The 23,836-nt window shown below is 45.6% G+C and overlaps 2 protein-coding genes across 6 annotated transcripts in view; both read left to right on the top strand.

Moving 5' to 3' along the window:
• Ten-m (teneurin transmembrane protein Ten-m) overlaps nt 1-23,836 on the top strand; it is a 347,516-nt gene that overhangs the window by 107,807 nt on the left and 215,873 nt on the right. The gene's annotated exons all lie outside the window — the stretch shown is intronic.
• Nucleotides 11,500-12,282, top strand: LOC108084762 (uncharacterized). Its single transcript, XM_017181079.3, has one exon. It carries the CDS (start codon nt 11,500-11,502, stop codon nt 12,076-12,078), a length of 579 nt encoding a protein of 192 aa, XP_017036568.1. The 3' UTR covers nt 12,079-12,282.

Genomic DNA, 23,836 nt, shown 5'->3' with positions numbered 1-23,836 from the left:
AACGGCATACATGAGCATTGTGCTCTGTGCTCTGTTGTGTCTCTCTAAATATTTAATATATATCGTTGCCATTGGCACTTGCCTGCCGAGGGTGGAGCAGGGTCTGGGGCGGGCTGTGCCTGATTCAATTTTCTTTTGCGAGCTTTGGCACAGATTTATCGCTTATTAGAAAGCATCCTAGTGTCGAAAGGAAGAAAGGAGCGGCTTATGCCTCAAAAGCAGATGATTAAAGAAGGAATCCAGTTGGTGCTTACCCGCTCCGAGAGCCTCTGTCCAGGTTGGACTCTCGACGGTATGCTAAATTAAACCTCTTATCAACTAAAGTTGGCCATAACGAAGGCGCTTCGCTCCGTTCGCTGTCATTTCAAAGTCAAAGCCAACCAGCCACGATTAGTAACACAATCATAAACTTATCCCGGCTGCTGGGCTGGACGAACATCGACAACGGGTTTTCCCTGGCAATATTCCTTATCCGGCATGAAGACCGGGGAGAGCAAGCGCGTCTGACAGTCCATCCCGGGCGTTCAGGCCCTGCCATTATTATGATAAACATAAAGAAGTCTCGTCTTCCTGGCCACCCTTTCGCCCACCTGCCGCATCCCATTTCCAACTTGTTCGCCCGTCGTTTAGGCCATTGAAAAGTTAAGTCGCGTAATCGATTGATTTGCCTGGGCGGTGATTCCGTCCGATTTACGTCTTCAAGGTGCGTTCGAGGCTGTAAACTTTTGCCTTTGCCCTCCTGCGCAGAGCCCTCGCCCGGCCCGTCGTCCTGCGCCCGGCCTTTGTGCTCGAAATTGAGATTTATTGCAGAATTTGAATTATAATGCAATTTATAATATAAAATGGCAGCCGCCGCCTCGGAGATATTGAGCATGATAATGATGATGAAGCTGTGCAAGGGTTTCACAGCCAGCAAAGCCGGGCGTCGTCCTTTGTTGCTAATATTGTTGATTCAATTTGACTTCTGCTGCAAGGATAGCTCGTCCTGCCATCGCCGGCATCATCTGCCGCACAAAAGCCGTTGAAAATCGTTTGGATTTGAGGACGTATTAAAATGACAAGCACTCGGAATTAATTTCGCATTGTCGAGCGACGGCTTCGGCTTCCAGACGTAAGACTACTATTAGCATGATTATTGGCATAAATCAACCGGGGAGATAGCACTAGCACCTTCACAGGCGACACTCCAAGAGAGCCCGAGCTGCTATACTACTAAACAAGTAACCGAATACGGTTGCCTGGCAACAGCCCAAAACAGTAGCAAAATTTAACTGTAAACACTAATTTCCTGTAGTTAATTGCACATTTTCTAAACTTGCAAACTATCAAAAAACAACAGCGAGAGCAAAACAAAAACAACTCTTGAGGCCGAAAGTTTGCTTTCGGTGGGAGTTTTTCGGTCGGTTGCTGTGAGAATTCAATATGTAATTTTGATTGAAATATGCCTGTTTGCGAAGCCCCCAGCCCCAGCCCTGGTACACACATCCAGAAAGACGCATAGGCGGGAGACAAGCAGATCCAGGGATCCGGAGGGGGCTCGTGCTCTGAAACGAATAACTTTCTACGAGTAGTTGGCCCGGGTGCACCGGGAGAAATGGAATGGCATGGACCCTGCTCCGCCCACTGGCAGTCGGACGGTATTTTCCTCAGTGTACTCCGCCGTGTAATGAAGTGTATGCGTTTGGCAGACAGGCTGACACTCCTCTACACCTCGGCATACCCCTTGATCCAGCCCGTGCTGCGTATTTGCTAAGCCCTGCTGCTCAGCCCGAGTAGAGCCCACTTGGTGTGTGTGTTTGTGTCTTTTTGCTTGTAAAGCAATATTTCAATCAAAACAAGAAATAAATTACAGGCTTCACTGGCAGAGAAAGCGAGAGGGACAGACGGAGCGGGACACACAGATAGAGGGAGGAGGCGGCACAGAGCCGGGCTAGGCAGGGACAGCTGCATAGGAGGAACTAACGCAAAGTAAAAGCCGTCGAGGCAGCGGCAAAGGGGGTTGCAGTCAAAAACAATGCAGGCAAAAGAGTTGCGGCAACATTTTTGTAGCCCTCCGGCTGAAAAGGAGCCGAAAGGGGGTCCAGTGGGGGCGGGGAAGAAAGCCAACTGAAAAGTTCAAGTAGAAGTAAGTACAAAACTATTTTGTAAACACGCACACACAGCGCGGCGTGCATGCAACACTCGAAAGTTGCAAAATGAAGTGCAGCGTAGGTAAGGCCCGGCGACGAGGGTCCTGTGCTCCCGGAGTCCTGAAACCCTTGAGCCTGACAGAAGGCGGCACTAGCAGGCAATTCAAAACGTCAGTCCATGGGCCAAGCCCAACGGGGTACTTAAGATCGGGGGGTAGGCGGAATGAGTTAAACGCCAAAACCCCTAAAAAGTGGATATAATTTAAATTGTAGCTTACATACAGATATTATAAGCGAGTTAAAATATTTATAAATATATAATATTAAGGTAATTTTTTTCTTAAATTATTTACAATTAATCTCCTAAATCTATAAAAAGAAGCACCTCAAGATAAGCAAATGTATAAAATAAAGGTAAATAATATCTTAACTCCTAGTTTTTAGGAATGGTTCATTGTGGTTTCATTATAATTTAAAATAAATTTTTTAAATTTAAAGAACTTATTTTAAAATGTAAAGCAAAAAGAAAGGGAAACAATTTATGAAATAAATTAACTATATATAAATAAGTTCATAATAATAACTACATAAACTATGAAAGAAACTATGAACAACAAATTCTCACAATACCGTTATGTGAGCTTTTAAATCATCTATTTCCTTAACTTCTTTTTCACTAGCGCCACGTTATCAGTAATCAGTTATAATCTTTTATTCTATCAAAAGTTATGGTACACTTCTTCTTGGATATTTTAAATAATAATAAATATGAGTAGGAAAATTGTCGGAAGTCTAGATCTTATATATTTGCCAGGAACCTTTACATTATCTTCATTCAATGGAGATCCAACATGGAAAGTTGATGAATTAAAAACAAGAAAGGAAGCTAACTTCGTTATGTTAAAGTCTGTAAAAAGTTTAAGTAAATTTCATGCAGGAAGTTAAAGGCGTGCAGGTGAGATATACACTCCTGCCCACAATTATACGACACCCCGAAAACTTTAGTTTCGACCCTCGTAGGAATGTCGGGAAGCATATTACAACAAATTCAAGTATGCTGAATTAAAGCTTAATGAATTATGCTTAAAATATGATTTTTTTATCTCTGATTGGACCACCCGTTTTTAAATAGCGTTAAAAAAAAGCAGAAAAGCCCGATTTTTGCCATGCCTGAAACTGTATCATAGCTATACGACACATGTCAATTTTTTCGATTTACTTAATATTTTATAATTTTAATGGTATATAAAAAATTGTTTAATGATTAATAGAGCCACTTTAAGCCTTGGCAACCTCAAAAAGTCTCATAGGCATTGAATTAACAAACTTTTTTGGTAAATATTGGTGTAATGGAAACTTTTGACCCAAAATATCACTTTTAAGGGTCTTGACACTCTAAAATTTCTTGTTATTGGCCTAAGCTCGCCTGACTTAAGTAAACTAAATGTTTTAAATTAAATTCAAGCCAGGGGAGCACGGTGGCCAACCCAAAACTCTTATATTGTGATTATTTATGAAGCGCTGGGTCTCTCTAACTTGGTGAATCCTGCATAAAAACATGATATTTTTCCATATGTTGTTCCAAAAATGTTAGAAGACGATCATGAAATACTTTTTTGTATTCTCCACTATTCATCTTGGATCTGGGAAGCACAGATCAAGCGCTTAAGACGCATGAAAGGCTCCCCCAAAACAGCGTTTTGAAAAAATAAGTTTAACCTCATGTAAATCTGTCCAATAGTGTCAAAACCAATCTGGGCCGTCAAGATAAACATTTTTTTCGTCAGAAAAAATTATCTACCTAAAAAAATATGGAAAAAAAACTGTATAATCAAAAATAAGTTAAAATGTCATACTGAGGCCAGTGTCTCCAAGACTTTTTCCTAAAAATTTAAGTTGTTCTGCTTTGTAGCTCATTTTTAAGAATGGAGCCGTCTTTAAGACTACTCTGACTATGTACTACGATGATTTCAGTGTCCGCCAGACAGTCATTCGTGACACAGGCTGACTGCAACTAGCGGCAAGTGTGGCGCTCCAAGCAATCGAATAGCTAAATCTAAGAATTATGCGACGTTCATGGCGGTCGGGCAACTTGGGATCCTTCCAGAGCTTTGCTTCACTCCATATTAATCCGAATTTAAAAAAAACTTGGGATAAAACAACGTATTTGATACATTTTCTGCGATATTTCGCTTACATTAAAGCCAGCATCGTTGTAAGCCCTTATTCTTCCCTTTTTTTCGTCGGATAACAAACATCCACTTGGCATTTTATTTCCAAATCATTAAAATGTTACCAGAAACATAAAAAAAATTATTTGAATCCAAATAATTACCTCTAGCCGTTAAAATTGACATGTGTCGTATAGCTATGATACAGTTTCAGGCATGGCAAAAATCGGGTTTTTCTGCTTTTTTTAACGCTATTTAAAAACGGGTGGTCCAATCAGAGATACAAAAATCATATTTTAAGCAGAATTCATTAAGCTTTAATTCTGCATACTTGAATTTGTTGTAATATGCTTCCCGACTTTCCTACGAGGGTCGAAACTAAAGTTTTCGGGGTGTCGTATAATTGTGGGCAGGAGTGTATTAGCATGTCGAGAAATGTCACTTAACCAGTATAAGTAGACCTGAACGCCGAGTAATCCAAGTATTATCAGACTGTAGGCGCTTAAAGTACTAATGAGTTGTGAAAACAACCGGTACACATACACCGGCAATCTGGCTGGACTCCACGGCGGCTCTCAGCCAGGAATTGTGTGCCTAGGGCTCCCCTACTGGTACTGGTACTGAAATGCAACCAATTAACTCATGCCCAGCCGCAGGCTATTTCTTACCTTAACTGCCTTAAAGCCTATGCGAGGTTGCGGGGATTTGGCTTTGAGCCTTTATGAAATGACTTTCGCTCGGTCCGCATTCGGTGAATAAATATCAATTTGTAGCAGGGCCCCAACGTCGAATAAAAAGCAAACATATATAAATAACTGCAGGTGGTCGCCATTTCGAGGAGGCATAAGTGCAGATGGGTCTGAAAGTCGTACAAAGGGCACATATAAAGCCATAAATCGGTTAAAACCCATTTTAAATATTTGTATACGCTCCAGACAAACGATTTATTTCTTTTCCCGTTTATTTTTATTCAGCGAATTTGGATTTTTCAAGGATAAGTTTGATATTCAAAATATAATTTTACGGTCAAGAACAGTAATTCATGGTAGCATAACCATAGTTTTGAAAAGTAAAAAGTATTGAATTTACAGCATTTTAAGATGGAATATCTCAAAAACCTGATTATTGTAAAAGGTTCTTATAGTTTCGGTTCTTGGTTCAGCGATTTTTTTTTTTCAATTTAGTCTGCCTGTGTTATTTTAGATTTTGAGATCTAAAAGTACCAAGGAACCCGTACATATGTATACCCACAAACACCTGCAGGACTTAGGTTTCCTGATTTCCTGGACAGCTTTGCTTCTTTAGGCCTCTGCAGGGATCAGACAGAGACTCCTGACTTGAAATTTTATTATAATTCATAAGGCGTGTGGATGAGACACAAAAGAGCGTCTGACAACTGACGCAGCCAAAGGATTCAGGGATAGCTAACGGAGCAACCGTAAAGGGCAGAAAGAAACTAGGAAAATAGTAAACTTTTTATCAAGTCAATTTTCTACTTTGACTGCAAACCACAACGGCAAGATTTACGGACAGGCCAGTGACATGGCCAAGGAAGCTGCACAAAACTTTTCCTGCCATGTTTTCCAGTCCTGTCCCGTCCTCCCAGCCCTTGTCTGGCTGCGGCCCGATCAGACCAGACGGCGACTTCAACCTTTGCTGCCATATTTTCGCTCCTTTGGCTCTCGATTTTTATTCAATTTCTGATGTCGCTTCTCGATTGCAGCTCAATAAGCCCGAGTCGAGCCCGGCGGATTAGAGCCCGGGGAGTTGGCGCCGGGAATTGGGAGTCTTGGCAGCGAATTATTATTCATTGCAGTGGGAGTTTGCATAAATTATGCATCAGTCGGACCCTGGCCTGGCCAATGGTCAAATTGATTGCCTTTAAAAGGCAAGACTCTCTGCCGTCAGCCGTACTCCGTATGCAATTGGTGAACTGGAGCTGCTCCTGACATCCCCCAGTCAGAATGGCCCGAAAGCGTGTCAGTTATTCAGTTAGCAGTTGACAGTCAGCATTTAGCAACATCTCACCAGGTGCTAAGGTGCCGAGCAGGTAGCCTGTCAACTCCAGGGAGTGAGCTTTGCTGGTCAACTCTGGGCAGCTTCCCAAGTGTTGTGTCTGACAAGGGCCTCCGGCGACTTTTTCACCTGGCTCCGGAATTATTTCGCATTGTGCCAGTCACCAGGAAATGCAAGAAATGCAGCAGTCCGCCTCGATCTTGCACACGGTTCCCACTTTACACCCAAATTGCCCTTTGCAGGCCACGCCTCCGGTCCGCAGCATTAACTTACAATAACGCCGCAGGGCGAGAGAATAAAGAGTGGTTTAAGCGAAATCCGTAAAGTGTGTCAACGAGGTCTCCGCCCGTTCGGCTGACAACTTGTTTGACATAATTCAACACGCAGTCGGCGACGCGAACCTTTCTGACAGCAATTAAAAACGCATTTCCATCGCAATGCGATACAGACCGTCGGGGTGGGAGGACGGTTCGGGTCGTCTGCTCATTTGAGCCGCTCAGCCTCGGCTCGGTCCCGAGGGGCTTAAAGCAATTTACCCAGAAGAGCTCGACAGACTCCTTCGCACCGCACCCCCTTGCCGGCTCCTGGGTTAAGGCTTAAAACAAATAATTGCAAATAAATGCTGTTCACTGGAGGGAACAATGAGATGTATTGACACCGGCGCCCTCTGTCAGCTTCATCGCACCAGCCTCGCAGGCCCTGCCCTTAAATATGAAAATTAAAATTACAAAATGCACAAACTGCACTGACGAGCAGCAGTGCAGCGAGGTGAAGTGCAGCGAAATCATATTAATAAAAATAATGAGTTTGCCGCTTTCTCTGCGGACGTGAAAGCGGCTTGAAAGGCCGATTAAAAATTGAGCAGCGAGCAAGGATGTTAAGTAGAAATGTCAATATGACATCTGCTCGGTGGATGAAGCGAGCACGCTGTGCGTTGCATGGAGTGTGAAGTGCCTTTCCCAGGACACCGCTTCAACTTTGTTTGTCAATACCGCACATTATCCCTGTGGGAAAGGTGCAGCATTCGAAAGAGATCACAGCTGGTGAATAGCTTGCGTTATGACGGGATAAGGAGCAGAAATTATGCCCTTTGTCCATTAGTAGAGCTTTGCCCTGAGTTTTCTATTAACTCACTCTGGCAGTAGTGATAAACAGATTATTGCAAAATATAATACACATACATTGATTGCCAGTGCTTTGCACTTTGTCTCATTGAGCAAAAGATGAGTAATTACTTAAGTTTTCAGTCGCGATGGACATGGAATACATGTTTGCGGGATTAGCAAAAGCTTTAAAAGGCCAGCTCTAAAATCGGAGTTGTCCACCCATTTGATGACACTCCTCACGACACGCCCTGGCCAATTTATGGCAGCACATAAATTACCTGGAACAAAGCAAATTATTTTCTAATTTCAGCTTACCACGCGTTGCCTAAAACCACCCAGGACCCAGGACCAGGGACTCGGGCCTTATCTATCTGTGCCGTCGGCGTGGAGCAATCAACCGACATTTGACATTGATTAGTTTTCGTGGAATTTTTAATACATATTTCTCTGAGGTGGCAATCAGACGACCGACCGCCTTCCTTCGGCTCAGACGTCAGTCCATTAGGCGGCCACGCTCCATTTACTCATTCCGTGCAATTTCTTAATATCAATTTTCTTTTGATTTTCGGTCGCCGACTTGCCAGACACGCAATCCCCTGCACTGTCCTGCGGAATCTCCCACACGCACACTCGACTCCTGTGACTGCTACGACTGCTACTCCGTTGTCCTGCGCTGACGGCGAATAATTTGCTGTCGTTTATATAGGACCCCACGTCCTTGCTCTCCGTCTCGGGCTGACTTTTGGTGGCTCCTTCGTTGCCCCAGCACGTGAGCTTACCCCCGACTTGCCCAATTTTCCGGAGGTGAACTGAAAATTATTAGGAGATTTGGGAAAAAACATATACCAGTACTTCTTGGTAATGCAGATTTTTATACTGACCCTTACCGACTTATTTACCAATAAGAAAGGAAGTTTTATTTTAGATAGCTCTGAAACTGAGGAGCTAGTTTGCAAGGGTAAATCGACTCGACTATTGATGCTGATAGTACTGTACTGGAGCATGCCAACATATCCATTTTCCTATCTTTCTAATTTTATGAGCTCAAATTCGTCAACTATTCACAAGATGTTGAACTCCTGCAAAGGACAGCCATAGCCGTAGCTGCCTAAAAGCCACACTCAAGCTGCGAGCCAAATCAAATATTTGGCAGCTTCGGTACGCACTTAAGTGCCGCATAGAGCGGACTCCATCGAGGTGGCCAGAGGTGCTCCAGGATCGACGGCTGTTTAGGGATGTTAATACAATTAAAAATCCACCGATTGCCCTCCTGCCAGAGTAATGCCCCACGATTGTGGCGGATGTCCTGGGCTATTGTTCTTGTGGCTGCTGTAGCGAGGACAGTTGTGACAGGAGAAGGTCCTTCTGGCATCTTACCTCCGATGCCGTGATGCCATTAGGCGTAAGTGGCGTCTTCCTTTTGATTTTGGTGGCATTTGACTTTATTAACCAGAACTACTCTGAGGCTCCTCAGGACAGGTGGCGTGGTGTCTATGCTTGTGTGGTGTGGGGACTTGTCTGTGACATCGAAATGGGTCAATATGTGTGCTGTACTCGAGCGGCTCATGTAATATGTATACAGCCAGCCGCAGTCGAGTGACATCTTCGGAGACCCCGGTGTGGGTGCTTTTGTGGGCCGGGCCCTTCGTATTTGGTTGAAGCGCTCCTCTTCTTCAGGTTTAGGCCTTGTTCGGCGGAGGGGCGGTTGAGTTCTCTCCCCGACAAACTCCCCTGGTGCTGCTCAATCATTCATTCGTATATTTATTTTACTAATGGAATTATTTCTTGCACCAGTAGTGCCGAGCATTGATTCAACCGTCATCCTCAGACTGGTGGATGCGGAGGTTCGTCCGTGCATTAACATTGAGTAGCATTCGTTTAACGTGCCTTCTTTTGTACCCTGCGATTAGCTCTAATTAATGTCGATGGAAAGGGGTTCAATGCCAAGTCGCTTATCATAGCTTACCAGAGAGGGTCGATGAGTGCGTGACTGGTGACCCGGCGATTAAAGGTATCTGGCTGCCGTCGTAGCTTTATCAAATCCAGTACCTATAGAGACTGTTTAAGATCAACAACGACCATGCATTTGCATTGTCATATGCAAGCAAGTCTCTTTTACTTTTATATTAGTCTTTGGTATACGGGAATAATAGCCATCTCCAACTGTCGGCTTTCTAGATTGTGTTAAAAGTTTCCATCGGAGTAAATGTATTGAAGACTGTTGGGAAGATTATCCAGGACATGCTACTGAAAACGCTTTTATCCTATAATAGAATGTGCAGAGTAATTTGTACAGGGTATCTTACAGTCGAACACCCTCGACTCTAGCTCTTTTACTCGACACTTATTGACAATGTGTCAGGACCACGCAGAGCCGACGCTGTCACCACCTGGTGGAGCTGTGGCGCGATAGAGGCGCCGAAGGCAGCATCAGCTGTAAATCACGTGACATGTATTAATATTACAATGAAGCTGGCACAAAGGCCGCCCCAATGCATGATGGCAAAGACATGAGAGAGGGTGGCGGGTATATTGGTGAGCTCTGCCAGCGGCAGAGTCGGGCGAATGGCAAGATGGAATTGTAATTTCAGCTTTGAATGTGTGCCAGAAGGGGTTCTGTTCAAGAATGTCATTCAGGGACTGTTTTGGCATTTTCCCACTTAATTCAGTTCTTTTCTTTGGCCCTTCTTGTGGGCCAGACAAAACACCTGCGACACAATCTCCGATATCACCCGAGCACCCCGGCCCCATGCTAGTGCCGGCAGCGCCATTGCGCAAACATACTTAATACAATTTATTATTGAAACGTAATAAAGGCAGGTAACGAAGGACGCAGAGCCTGGCAAGTACTCCGGTCCTTCGGCTCTCATAAAAAGGAGTTAAATCAGAAAAATTGTCATTGAGGCGAAATTGAAAGTAAATTCGTTCCTCATACGTCGGCATCTTTTATTTTATTTGTGCGCTTCTCGTCCTCGCTTTTCTTCGTCACTTTATTGCTGCAGTCTCCTTCAGTGTCTGCGCACACAAGTACCCGCATGTAAATCAATTTAATGTGGAATTTTCTTCTTAACTTTCGCTGGTCTCCTCCGAAAGCTTTTCTCAGCGTTGCCCTCGATTGAGCATCTCCCGTGGCACGTAGTTGCTGCATTGGGCCTGAGAAACTGATTGGATGCCAAAGCGATTGGTATTGAGTCCAGAGCCATCCGAGATATACTTTTGGAGGCTTAAAGCATATATTTTACTGAATACTGAATAGTGGAATAAGACGAATGAGAATATTATGAGAATGAGAATGAGTAGCTTTAACTTACAAATTGGTATTGAAACTCTGCAAAGGCTGTTGACGGTAGTATTTTATTTTTGGTTGACGAGACACCACAATGAAGCTTAGTTAATAATAAACTAGCTTTGTTGTTTTAATTATTGATGAATCCAAAAAGTGATTTTAATAATATTATGTCATAAAGGAATTGGGAACATATTTCTGGACTATTTTCTTCATGTTATAATTCTATCATGATTTGACCCAGGTGTTTTCTGTCAAAACTAATTCCATGCGACTCCGAAGTATTCTGGTCACGTCAGAGAGCCCTCCCACAACAGCGAATTCTTTCTGTATTATAACCAGCCTAAGGCCCAAAGCCCAGTAAAGAACCGAGGTGAAGCAGATCTTCCGAGACAGATGGGTAAAGGTAAACGCGCCCCTTCTGGGCTTGGAGGCGGCTGCAGCCGTCAGTTGTCACGCAGTTGTTGATCATCTTCCTTTATGAATCGCCCAGCTCGCTCTGCGTCAACGTCGCCCTCGAATCATTGTCTGCACTGCACGGACACCGATGAGCCTGCCATCTACATCAGGCCATAGAGCATCCCCTGCTTCAGATTCACCTTATAACATCAATGTGCAGTAGCCACAGAAGGCACTGTGATATGAGTCGGAGTCGGAGGCGGTGCTAGATCAGGTAACGCCGGTTTCGGGGTAAACGAAAGAAACTCCTGTCAAACAAGCTCTGGGATTATTCTCCTAGACGTCCCAGTCAAATTTTTCTAAAATGATCCAGAATCATTTGACTATAAGCAATGCCAGTGCGCCTCTCCAGCCCCCAAAAGTTGAATAATAAAGCGGTGCTGCTGCTGCTGACATTGATACTAATGGGACCAACGCCGGCTGCCTGTGAGAACGCAAGCTGTAGCTTCATCGAGGGACATATTTTAGAGTACGTCTGCCACAGCACCTACGCAGAAAACATCCGTTATCAGCACAAGGACCGCATCCCAGCCATCGGTACACCGTACGCCATCTGGAGACGAACGGACACCAACCGCCCATCTTACCTGCTTATCGCCTTCTATGACTCGCCGCTCTTCAGCTGCTACACGGTGGTCTTGAGCAACCAGCAATTGTACTGCGACGGGCGCAACTATGTCCTGCCTGACACGATGCCTGCCCAGCTCCATTGCATCGACTTCCCGTTCCACTACACCACCGATCTGTACAACACCTGTGCGCCTTCGGCGTGCGACGCAGACTCGCCCCCCTTATCGGTGGCCATCGCCTACATGAACGAGAATGTGAAGATGACGGTTGAGGCGGGGGTCTGCGCGAAGTGCTCCACTGCGGTCCTAGTCCTTGCTTTAGTGGTCACAATTCTGCAGTAGCGGTTGTTTGGTATTTGACGATGTAAATAAATGGATCTGATCAGTCAAGTGAAGTCAAATCAAATTTTCAACTTTATTAGAGTCTACTGGCGGCAAACCGACAAAGTGTAAATTCATATTTTGTAAATAATGTTAGCTTAATGAAAGCCCTTAAAAAATTCTGCATAGATTTCTATATAAAAGCAAAACCTTATAAACACTCAATATGTTTTTTAAGAGTATGTAATTGGTCCAACAGACATCGTTGCTATAAGCATATATCCGTCGATGACAACACCTCTTCCTTATCGGCCTGCGATTGCGTGCATTATCTCAAAGCATATTATTTTTCTCGGATTAACAAAATGGGCGTATTCTTCAACAAACACTTCAGCCGATGCCATTGTAGTTGGCCAACTGCTGCTGTGTCGCTGTTGTGCCATGAAATTTTAGACAGCCAACAATGCCGGACAGATGCAGGCATAGGCAGTCGCACATCCAACTGGCATTTTCAAGCTCGTAACCAGCGGGGTGACTGGGGCTAAAATCGGGAGTGTCACATTTCATTGTCATCATTGTCATTGGCGTCGGTGTAATTTATGTGCTTATATGGACTGACACCATATTGTCCTTTGGCCGCCCATGAGCTGCAGGGGCGCTCGGAGGAGGCTTTAAGCTAAGCCCAGTTATTTCTTTAACGACCCACTATGGAGTAAAAACGGATTGAATGTTTTATTGGTTGAGAAACACAGCCAAGAGGCACACGTCGAATCACCTAAGGAAAATTTTAAATACGAGACGGAAAAGCTCCCTATTTCGTCGCCCTGCGGAGAGACCGATCTGCGACAGTCCAGTCGAGGATCTTTCCATCTCCATTCTCCCCTCAAGGCTGCGACTTTCCGTGGGCTTCTCCACTTTGCGTACTATATAAATAAGAACGAACATGGAACAGAATCGCATTTTGCTTTCTACTGGTTATTGAATTAGAATTTGAGACTATAGCCCGGAAAGTTCCAAAGTCCGAAAAATAACACGTAGAGCACGGAGATTCCTTGACGAGACCACTCCACAGAAGGCTCAAGGTCATCTTTTATTTCCCGCTTGATATCTGATCGTGTTGGGCGATGGATCTGAAGACTCTGGTGCAGTCGCACAAAACTTCGTCACATAGAAGTCTGGGAATTCGTGCAAAGAGGGAGAGTTCATCAATAACAATGACAACCCATTGAAGCACTGTAGCAGAAAGTGGATGTCCTTGAAACTCCAGGGGCATGCAGATTTGTAAAGTATATAAGAGAGCGCTTGTGATGTTGCCAGTTCTTTGCGACCACTAAATACCGTAAAGTCATAGCTACTATGATAAAAAGTATTTGAACATTAAAAGTCAACATACATATCATCCAAAATAAACACACAGAACTGAAACTATTTTCAAAGTAACCTATTTTCTAGCCGTAAATACTTGCCCAAATCACATTTAAAGTGAAACACATAGAGAACCAATTCCAAATGCTTATCAAAACATTCACACTCAAATGACGCTGCACATCGAATGTCTATCCTGAAGAAGCCCCAGTGATGAATATCATATTAAAAATTCAGGAAAGCAAGAGGGGAGTTTTCCTCCGCCGGGTCTGCGTTATCATCATTAGTTCGTGGCATCGTGTGAACAAAGCCTTTCCTCTCACGCGCATGTCCTGATTTTCACGCATGGCTGATAATGTACCCACGCGACACAGCGCACAAAACAGGACCTAGAAAGGACACACAAAGCAAAGTGCGCATTTGCGTGCGACTTTTTGTGGAACTCATTTTAATTTTTTTGAAGCAGCCTTTCCCTTTTTATAGCTTCGGAAACTTAAAACCGAAATGGGTCGCCTGTTTGTGCTAAATGCACCAGCAGAGATGACATGACATTCTAGAATGGAAAAGGACACTTTTAGAGGTCCTTTTTGCTAACCGAATTAAGAGATATAGTTTGGATCCCAGTCCTGATCTTTCATTTCGAACCCAAATCTGTCAAAGCAAGCTCTGTCAAACAGAAATATAAACATATATCGCCAGCTGTACGTTTTTCCCATTTTTGTAATTTGATTTAACTTTGATTGAATTAAAAGTCATAAAAGTCGCCATAACGGACGCAAATTTAGTTTTTGCTCCTCGCTCTCCTATGGCCAACATCCATATGCTCATGTATATGTGCTCTTTCCCCGCCTCGAACCCTTCTTGACGCTTTTTGAGCAATTAAAATTTCTCTGTGCTCTGTGTGCCATTTTTGTTATTGCTGTGGCTCTGAATGCATTTTTCAGCGCTCAATGTTTTCTGTTTTCTTTGTTTTTTGTTTTTGCTTGCTTGTAAAATAAAAATTACGTATACGCCAACAACTTCAAATGGCGCAACATGGCGTATGCGTGATGTTGTTGCTCTTACTGGCATATTTCGCTGCACACCGGCTGCCATTTCCGCACCAAACAAAAGCAAACAGAGCGAATGGCAGATACAACAACCACCCAGTCTCAGTCCCAGTCCCCTTTTCCATCTTTCGCAAGGGCCGCGCATATCTATAAAATACGCAATTACAACATGTTGCCGCAGTCGCCCTTCTCGCTGCCTTTCCCGTTGCACTGTGGCTCTCTTTATGAATTTATACATAGCCCGCCCGCCACAGCTGCACCCGCCCATCCGCCCAGCCGCCCTCTCTGCCGTTCAACCGCCCACAAACCCCGCGAAGCACACACGCTTTGTTGCATCCACTCAGCAGTTGCCATTAGCGGAGTGCAGCAAAGGGCGTGCAAGCTAAGTGGGAAGGTACAAATACTCGCACATATGATATGGTAATGCACAGGTGATATGAGCTATGTCCACGGCACGAATGATTCGAATGAAATCTTTGAAAAGTCATAGTAAAACCTAAATTTTTTTACTTAGGAACAATGGAAGAGATCCACGAGCAACCAGCTTTGTTTTTTTTAAGCCAAGTTTGTTAGATGTTTTCAAAACTCTGAATACTGAAAATATTTTTGTGTTATTTTAGATAAGTAGTAGTAATTTTGAGATTTAAGGGAGAGTATTATTTAAACATTTAAAATTAATAAACAAAGATCTCAGCACTTCCTTCAATGTTTGTAGAACAAATTTAAAATTAAATTATAGTTCCGAGATTTCGAGGTAGTGCTATCTGTGTCCTGAATTGCACCCCTTCACCAGGTAGGCAGCCTCACCTCAGCTTCAGGACGATCTCTGGCGCCCTGCTCCGGCGAAGCTTGTTAGGAGCTGACTGTGCGCTGCTGCGCCTTCTCGCTCTTTTATTGTCACTGGCTTTGTTTTTGTGCAGTCAGTTACAAATGGCAAGTGGCGCTCGGGAGGGGGAGGCAGAAGGTGACGCCGGGTGGCCATGAGTTATGTCCTGCGATATGCGCGAACTAAGTTAGTTTTGTATATTTTATGTGCAGTTAAGCGTTTTGCATTTCGCATTCAGGAGGGGGGAGCAGCGGCAGGAACAGGTGTCGAGTGGGTCGCAAAAACCCAGCATAAAAAACCAATGTGAAGGAGTTGGGGTTATGCCAGCTAAGAGCTCCATCCTTTCAGCATATGATCGTGAGTGCTTAATTGGTATCAAGTCGTGGTTGGCCGGAAACAGGAGTTCCTTGCATGGAGGACTCTCAAAGATTGCCTGAAGTCAGCATAAAACGAATCCAAGGGCCCTGTTACATATGTAACACATATTATATTATTCTATTGACTGAAGTAAGATTAAAATAAGAAGACCCAATATTTATCACGGAAATCTTGAATTGCTTATCGCTATGCTTAAACCAATATTCCTGAATGTTGGGCAACAGAAATCAACGCAGAGTCTGCAAACATGATAAATTAAATCAGTAAAACGAAAACTGGCGAGGTGCGGAAGAAAAATATTAAATCTACTCGAGTGCCACCCATCAACCAGGTAGGAGAGGGACGGCGGAAAAACGAGTAGTACATGAAGTAATTGGAGCAATAAAACCAGAAACCGTGTGAATAAAAATAAAGAAAAGCTTCGACGACGACCGAGCTCTGGATACAATGAGGTGGCTGGGGGAAGCGCAGTTGCCGGTCCGGGCTGCATCCTAGCAGGTAGTAAAGTAACAGGAATCAAAATAATAAATCAAAATTGTGCATGTGTGCAGCAAGTAGCAGCCAACAGTTGGCAGCAACTCCTCCAGCTTCCTGCTTTTCCCAGCCAAGTTTTCCCTGCCAACACTGTACCATTCTTGGGGCATCGGAGTTGCAATCGTGACACGTTGAAGGTTGACAGTGTACGCCCCAAACAGTAAAATAGAGTTTGTCTCTTTAATTTTTTAAGTAGTTCAAATTTGTTGTCTATATTTGTAGAAATCTAGAGATGGGAAATAGCAAACCGGTACGACATTATGTCTTCTAAAAAATTGAATAATTTTCTTAGCCCAACGAATAAGTAAACTTCAATGGAAGCTTAAAGTTTCAAATTGCTCTGTAGAAATTTTGCTGAAAGGCCAGGAGAGAGTCCTCTCTTGAGTCAACTGCTCCCTAACCGAAGACTGAAAATGTTCACGCATATTCTAGATCTGTACGCACTTTTATTATTTTATAATTTTGTGCCAGATCGCTATTAGTATCTTGCTAATGAGAAGGTACATATGTCCCTTACATATCCTCTAAGTTTTTATTTTCTTTGGTAGTACTATCGACTGTGTTGGCAGCACTAACCTTAAGGTCCGTGATCGCCGAAGAACGTCTTTGGTCACGCACCCTTTGCTGAAGCGCCTTTCTGCCCTGCTACCTAGCAGAAATTTCATGTCTTAAAAATGGCGAAAGTAAAATATGCGTTGGAGGGAGCGTTGAATCGGCACCGCTACGCTGCCAGTGCAGAATGGCATTTGATTTACGTTGGCAATTGCTCGGCGCCGCTAAATAGCGCAGCTCTTGGGAGCCTCGCTCCTTTCCACGGTTTACTGCTAATGATCAAGTGGCGTTCTGACTTGTGCCGCCACGCTTCGTGCCATTGCCGAAAGCTTAAAGCAGTCGGATAGTGGCCCGAGACCGTTTTGGGGTCACACGGGCAGGTAATGGCGCGTGGAAATCAATGAGAGTCGAAGCGGAATTTTATAATTTATGGTGAGGAGCACTCCATAAAATTAAGGGTATTTGTTTTCACGGCAATCAAGTGACGGCCTCTGGATGAAATTACAGAGGAGGGCTCGGGTGAGGTGTCACTTTGCCACTCGAATTTTTTATGAGCTGGAATCCATATGCATATCATTTCAATTAACTATCCCCCAGGACTTGGGTTTCAGTGGCGGGGCCCGACATTCCGGCTAGCGTTCTCGCTGGAAACTAGCCTGTTTCTCGTGTTCCAAAGGATCGGCCTATCGCCACACGTTTAATTACTCGCTCGCTCTCTGGCGGGCGGAACTGGGTCAGGAGCGGGCTGTAATGCTGAGTGCTGCATAGCTGCATGGAGCCGGGCGCATTACGGCTGACAGGCAGCAGCGACAGGCGACAGTGGCAACAGTAACGCATTCTGCAGCATTTGCGAAAAAGTCGCAGCACTTAAAACGCCATAAAGTATGCAACAGAATGCAGACAAAGAGCGAACATCACAACTGTCGGGTGGTTTTTTCTGCCATCATAATTCAAATGAGGTTTAAAGTTTCAGTCCGGATCCACTTGGCTCCCCTTCCTCGTCCTGTCCCTCCGGTTCTTCGCGTCTCCTCCCATCATCAACACCATCTCCCTCCCTTCCGGGCCACCGCCCTCACACCCTAAGCGGGCCACAAAGTATGCAACGATTTATTTAAATAACAGAGCCAACGTCTTTCTCAGCTCGCAGTGTTTGTTCTTGTTTGCCGGTGTTTGTTGTGCTGCATTTGCGCAAATGTAAGCACTTCTCCAAGATGCGTTGCTGCCTTTCTCCGCCAGATAAGGAGCACAATACGCCATTTGCGAGAATTTCGCCCGCTTTGGTCGGGAAAAGGTGCCGTCGTGGGTAAACAAGCAAACAAAGACATGGTCGCCCATGAAAGCTGGGCTTGAGCGCGGGCAGAGGCAGATGCACACGCACACGGCATGTGTTGCTAGTGTACAAAGAAGATTCTAATGATGTTGCCACAACCCACACCGAGATCATCCCGCACACAGCTCTGTGCTCAAGGGATTAAATAATCACAGTGATAAGGAAGGGGGCATATCCTGTTCATATTTGCGGGATCTTAGGTCTTGGCGCTGGCCAAATAACCAAATAACCCAATTTTGATAGGCACTCCACCATGGCTGGCGTGTTAGTAGGAAATCCGGGCAAAAATGAAATTGAAACCGCATTCCCGCTTCATTGCCTTCATTATCGAACAAACCACACTCATAAAAAGGGGCGCAACAGAGCCATAAAACAACATTTCAAACTTAACTTAATTAACAATTTTTATAACCTGAGCGGCTGAAATTTTTACAGCCGTCGAAATCCAAAGCACAGCGCAAAAATGAAAGGAAAACACAAAAATTGGGGCGCAAAAAGGGCCAGCCAGCCAATTTAAGCGGCTTACCCCAGCAGTCCTTCGCTAGCCACGCGATTTCTCCCGCCAGAGATGTGGGGCGAGGAAAGGCCTGCCGACGAATACCGCAATAAATACCGCACAATAAAAGCAAATCTATAAAACACAAGTGAGCACAAGTCTCGCCCGGGAGAACGGACCAGCAGATACTGTGCACAGCACCAGTTGGGATTGCGAATCCGCGCAGTCCACCCTCATCCACATCCTCCTCCTCTAGGTGAGCCCATTTTTTGTTGAATCGATTTTCCGTAGTCCGCTTAGGCTTCCTTTTGCATTCTTCACACCAACACTCTGTGCAGGTGGATACTGATACCTGTCTGCTCGTGCACTCAAAACTCGGGCCACTGAAGCGGAAGCCGGGCGAAAAGTCCCGACACTTTATTTTATTAGGACTTATTGGTGCGGCTCGGCAAGTGACTCGACATGGCCATAAAGGAGGGCCAAAGGCTGACGAAGTCCTCGAATCCATATTCACAGCTGGCACGAAACGAAAGAAGAATGCGCTTTAAAACACATCATCAAAATAAAATTAATCCATAAATGAAAACTACATAAGGGTGTAATAACTGACTGCAGCCCTGGAAACTTTTCACTCCGTTCGACGACCACGACCATGGCCCTGTACGTTCGTTGTGGCACTGGTCATCGATCTAAGGCTAATTAGCAGTAAGTTGCATTCCGAAAGTCGAGGACGAGGTAAGAGTGAAGGGAGGGAGCAGGGCATGGGAGCAGACTTGCCTCCGAATGGTCCCACTGTGGCACTCAACTAGTTTCCGTTATAATTGCAGCAGACACATAAATAGTGAGCTGCAATAAAATGCTAACCGGGAGCAGGGAGCGGACGGAGCCATAAAAAGAAGCAGAAGCGCGGAGGTCGAGAGGTGGCTATCAAAAAGTTGCTGGCAGGGCATTTGGCGTAAAATAAAAGCAAAATGTTGTAAAACGATTGCACAGTGAGATTGGAAATTACCGACACATAAACACACACACTCCCCTACAGTCCACGGTGCCTTCTAGTACACCTCCACCACTGTCCCGGCATAGATGAACGTGCAAAAATTACAACAGCCCGACATGCAAACTCTACAACAGGGCTGGTCTTGGGTCCGCCAGAAGGGTTGGGCCAAGACGGGCGGCTGCTGGGTGGCAGACACTGCACATTACAATGCAATTATTTCGGGCTGCTTGAACTGGAAGCAACCACCAGTCCATGACGTGCACTGATTGCCGCCGTTGTGGAGTAGCATTCGTCCACCCCGAGCCCGGGGTGCTCGAGCAGCCCCATCCCAGGACCTCGTACGCACACGAAGGGTTAACGATCGACGGGAAATTAAAGCGAGGCGAGAGACCTCCCCAGAGTTTCCGCCTCCCTGCTCCCTGTTCCCTGACCTGAACTACCAGCTACCAGCCACTGGTGCACTTTGAACTTGACTGACGGGCCGACTTGACTTCATTCGAGCTCAGCTGCCTGTGCCTGCTGAGCCGTCTGAGCTGGCTGAGCGGAGCGAGCTGGATGGAATGGCTAGCCGTATCGCGTGCTCGAAATAATTTTCGGAAAATGCCTCGTTAATGTTTCTATTAACGGATTAGAGAGCGCAGCGAGCGTTGGCCACGTCAATCAGGCACGAGCAGAAGAACCCCGAGAGCCGAGGCCATGTAGCTTCGCCCCTTGTTGACTCGCCACGTACGTCAGTCAGTCAGTCAGTCAGTCGAAGGGCCCGTGATGGGGATTTGGATTACTCTGTGCTGATTTCCTTGCACTTTTTTCGGCCTTAGTCACACGTTAGTGCGGCGCTCGTTTGTTTTTGTTGTTAGCACATTGACACGTTTTGCATAAATTTGCATTTGAATATGACATGGCGAAACTGCTACGGCTACTGCCACGGCGCTGAGCTCCACGTGTCTGATTGAAGGCCGTCCGACCCTCGAGGACTTCGAAAACGGGCTGAAATTATAATAATTTCCAAGTTTGGCATGTTGCATGTAGGGCATTAGTGGAAGTTGCTGATATGGAATGTGCTGATGTGGCTGGATCTGGGCGTTGTATGATTCCGTGTCCAGATTGCAGGCCAATGCAGCGAGCTGTGGCCGAAAATTCGGGTGCGGTGTACTTTACCAAGACTGCGGAACAATTGTCCCAAGTTTTTAAAGCTTACTAAAGCTTTAATGTGACTTAAGTTTAGCTCAATTGATTGCACTTCCCAAAATCCGAATCGGGTCACATCTATTCCAGTACGAATTCAGGGGTATTCTTCAGTGCTAACTTCTCTTATGACTCTGAGTACGTTTGAGCCAGGTGCCGAGGCCAGGTCCTGGGGAGGGGTCACTCGCCAAGGGGAGGGAGCCAGAGGCAGCGAGCGAAACAGGAAAGCATTTGCATACTTTTTGGCAGTTTTAAATTATTCAGAGAGTGCACACAAAAGCCGAGCAAAACGGACAGAATTCCCTTGACCGTGGGAGGGAAGTGGGTTGAGGGGGCATGGGACGGGGTCAAAAGCCGACGTAGCCACGCCTCCATCGCCCATCAGTGGGCAGTGACAATTAAGCTGCACTCAAATTGCTTTCGGCCAGCTCCCGCGCCCTACCACTTTTTGCGTTCTCGGTTGTGCGCCCGTAAATATGCAACAAGATTTTTATTTAAATGTCACTCCATTTTTAAATCAAATCCCGACACCAGGCCCTGAGCCTCCGCTTACGCCCCGCTTTTGTTTTCCCGCTTTTCTCTCTGCCTGTTGTCCTCGGCGCTTTTAATTTTCATCTTGTTTACTTTAACGTCATTTTCAACTCTTCGGTGTTTTCTTGAGCACTTTTCGCGCGCCCTTTTCCCCGGGCCCCGCTCGCTCCACGCGGCCATTGTCCCATCTCGGTCCTCGTCATTGTCGCTCGTGTGTGTCCTGCTCGTCTTGCCTGTCTCCTTAGTCGCTCCTTCGGCGTCGCTTGCTCCTTGCGCAGCTCGTGAAGTGGCACTCATCCGCACTTTTAAGCCCTACTGAATTCCTTTTATCCCTAAAATAAATATCTTCATCCACAGCCGTCTCTCCTGTTGTTTCCCCGGCTGCTCCTGGCGCTCTCCGCTCCCGGGCTCTGGCTGGAGCTCCTCCAGTCAGTGGGGCCAAAAGCCGGCATTGTGTTGCCTGCGCCACCCACCTCTTCAGTTAGGCGACTCTGCAGGTTCCTCTTCATCATCTGCTTCATCTCGAGAGCTTTAAAAGATTTTTAATAGAGTTCTCGGGCGACACTTTCGATTGTCTTTGCATGCGACTTGTGTGGAAATTAAACGTGAAGTGAGCTGCTCCAGAGATGAGCAGGGAACTGATTTCCTCGCCGGAAGCGTCCGAGTACCCCTCCCGCCCATCACTCTTCCAGTTAGCTGCCCCAGCCCAGCCTCATTCATTAGTCTTGGCAATGACGAGGACATGCCAGCCTCCCCGTCCTGGCCAGTGTCAGTAATGCTTAGACCAATATCTCTGTCCCATATTACCCCTTTTCGCACGTCCTTCACACATAGCAATGACATAATAATGATGACAATTCGGTCGAGGAAGGGAGTGGACCGGGGTGGAGGGAATTCGATTTTGGCTCTCGTCGTCTGCTGGGGAAATCAGGAAAGCACAAAATGCCAATGAAGAAACAAAGCGAGGGAAGTAGAGCGAAATACAAATCAAATGTACCGCAAAACTGAATGAAGTCAACAAAGGATGCCAACTCTGGACCAACGGACCAACGGACAGGGGAACTGAGGGACTACATGCGGAGGGTTTGGGGGCGGGGAATGCCCCCAGGGTCGAGTGAGAGTGACAAATAAATTGGCGATTCCCATGGGTACACTGCTACAGGACTGCAATCGATGGGCAGCAGGGAGAGCGGGCACGGGGCACGGGCTCGGGGCAGAGTCCTGCATTGCCAAATGCTCAATTCTCATTGTCCTTGTATTCGGGCGTGTGGCTGCTGCGAGACTGTTAAGCACATAAGTTGAAATATTCCGATTGAGTAAGTTTCATTATTGCAGCAACAACGACAGCGACAACTACAACGACAACGACAACAACAAAGTGCACATTTTGTATAAATAAAACAATGACAACGATTTCAACTCATTTAAATTCTGTGCTGTAATAAATTTGCCTGCATAATTTCTATAGATAGGACAACTTTTCCGCTCCCCCCGGACACCGAACGCCCTCTGTCACTTTGTTTAGTTTGTTTAGTGTAGACTCCAAAGTGCCTGGCTGAATTTTCAATACATTTTCTGCATTTTAAATGATTTTCATGTGGAAATTTGTTTGCATTTTCGTCCGGCATAGAGAGTTTCAGGGCAGTCCTCGACTGGTTAAATGATTGTGGGCTATATGTGCTTAAACTCCAATTGGATTTGAGGGCTCTTAAAGCTGCCGGCACTCCACGGTCCATAAGTCAACGATTGCAAATTACTAGCTTCTCGCCCGGCCTGCTCCGCTTTCCATCGAGGATCCGGGCACAGTGCCAGCTAATTAAAGGGCTTAAAACGCGGTCCTTCCTGCTTTGGTGTACGGTTGAGAGCCGTGATATCAGTCCGGGGACAAGCCTAGTGCCGGCGGTGGCGGTGGGAACAGGAGCAGTGCTGCGCTTGCTGTGATTTAATTAATTTCAATGCATAACGTCAACTGTGAAACCGGAACCCAAACTCAAAACCGAATACCCGTAGAGCCCGGACCCGGAGCCAGTCAAACCTGACACCAAACACAGAGCCCGAGCAAGAGATAGACGCACAGGCAGGGGCGACGGAGCGGCGGAAAAGGGATGGGGATGGCCGGCCGTAGGAAGGACATTTCCGAAGGCAGAAAAGAACTGAACTGGAAAATTAAATCGAGTATAATTTTTTCGGGTGACACGCTGCTTTAAATTTTGATGCCAGTAACGAAAGCACCGCACCCAACAAGCCGAGGAGAGGCAGCGGGAGATGCCCAGGCGGACCTTTAAGTTTTCATTCTTGTAGTTCCCCTGCTCCCGAGCCCTCTGTAGGGCTGTAAACATTTTTCCGCAACATTGCGTTCTGACTTTAATTAGCATTTTTGCATGGTGAAAGGGAAAAGGAGTGAGTAGTCCTTGCCGTCTACTGGGCAAAACCTCCCGGCTTCCAGCCAGTAAAAATAGTCGGCCAACGGGTAAATATTTGCATTTTCTGTTGGAAGCTAGAAGTCAAGTCCAAAGGACAATTCCAAGGAACAGAA

This window comes from Drosophila kikkawai, chromosome 3L (genome assembly GCF_030179895.1).
Source record: "Drosophila kikkawai strain 14028-0561.14 chromosome 3L, DkikHiC1v2, whole genome shotgun sequence".
NCBI classification, from domain to species: domain Eukaryota; kingdom Metazoa; phylum Arthropoda; class Insecta; order Diptera; family Drosophilidae; genus Drosophila; species Drosophila kikkawai.
This window is presented reverse-complemented; position numbering and strand designations above follow the sequence as displayed.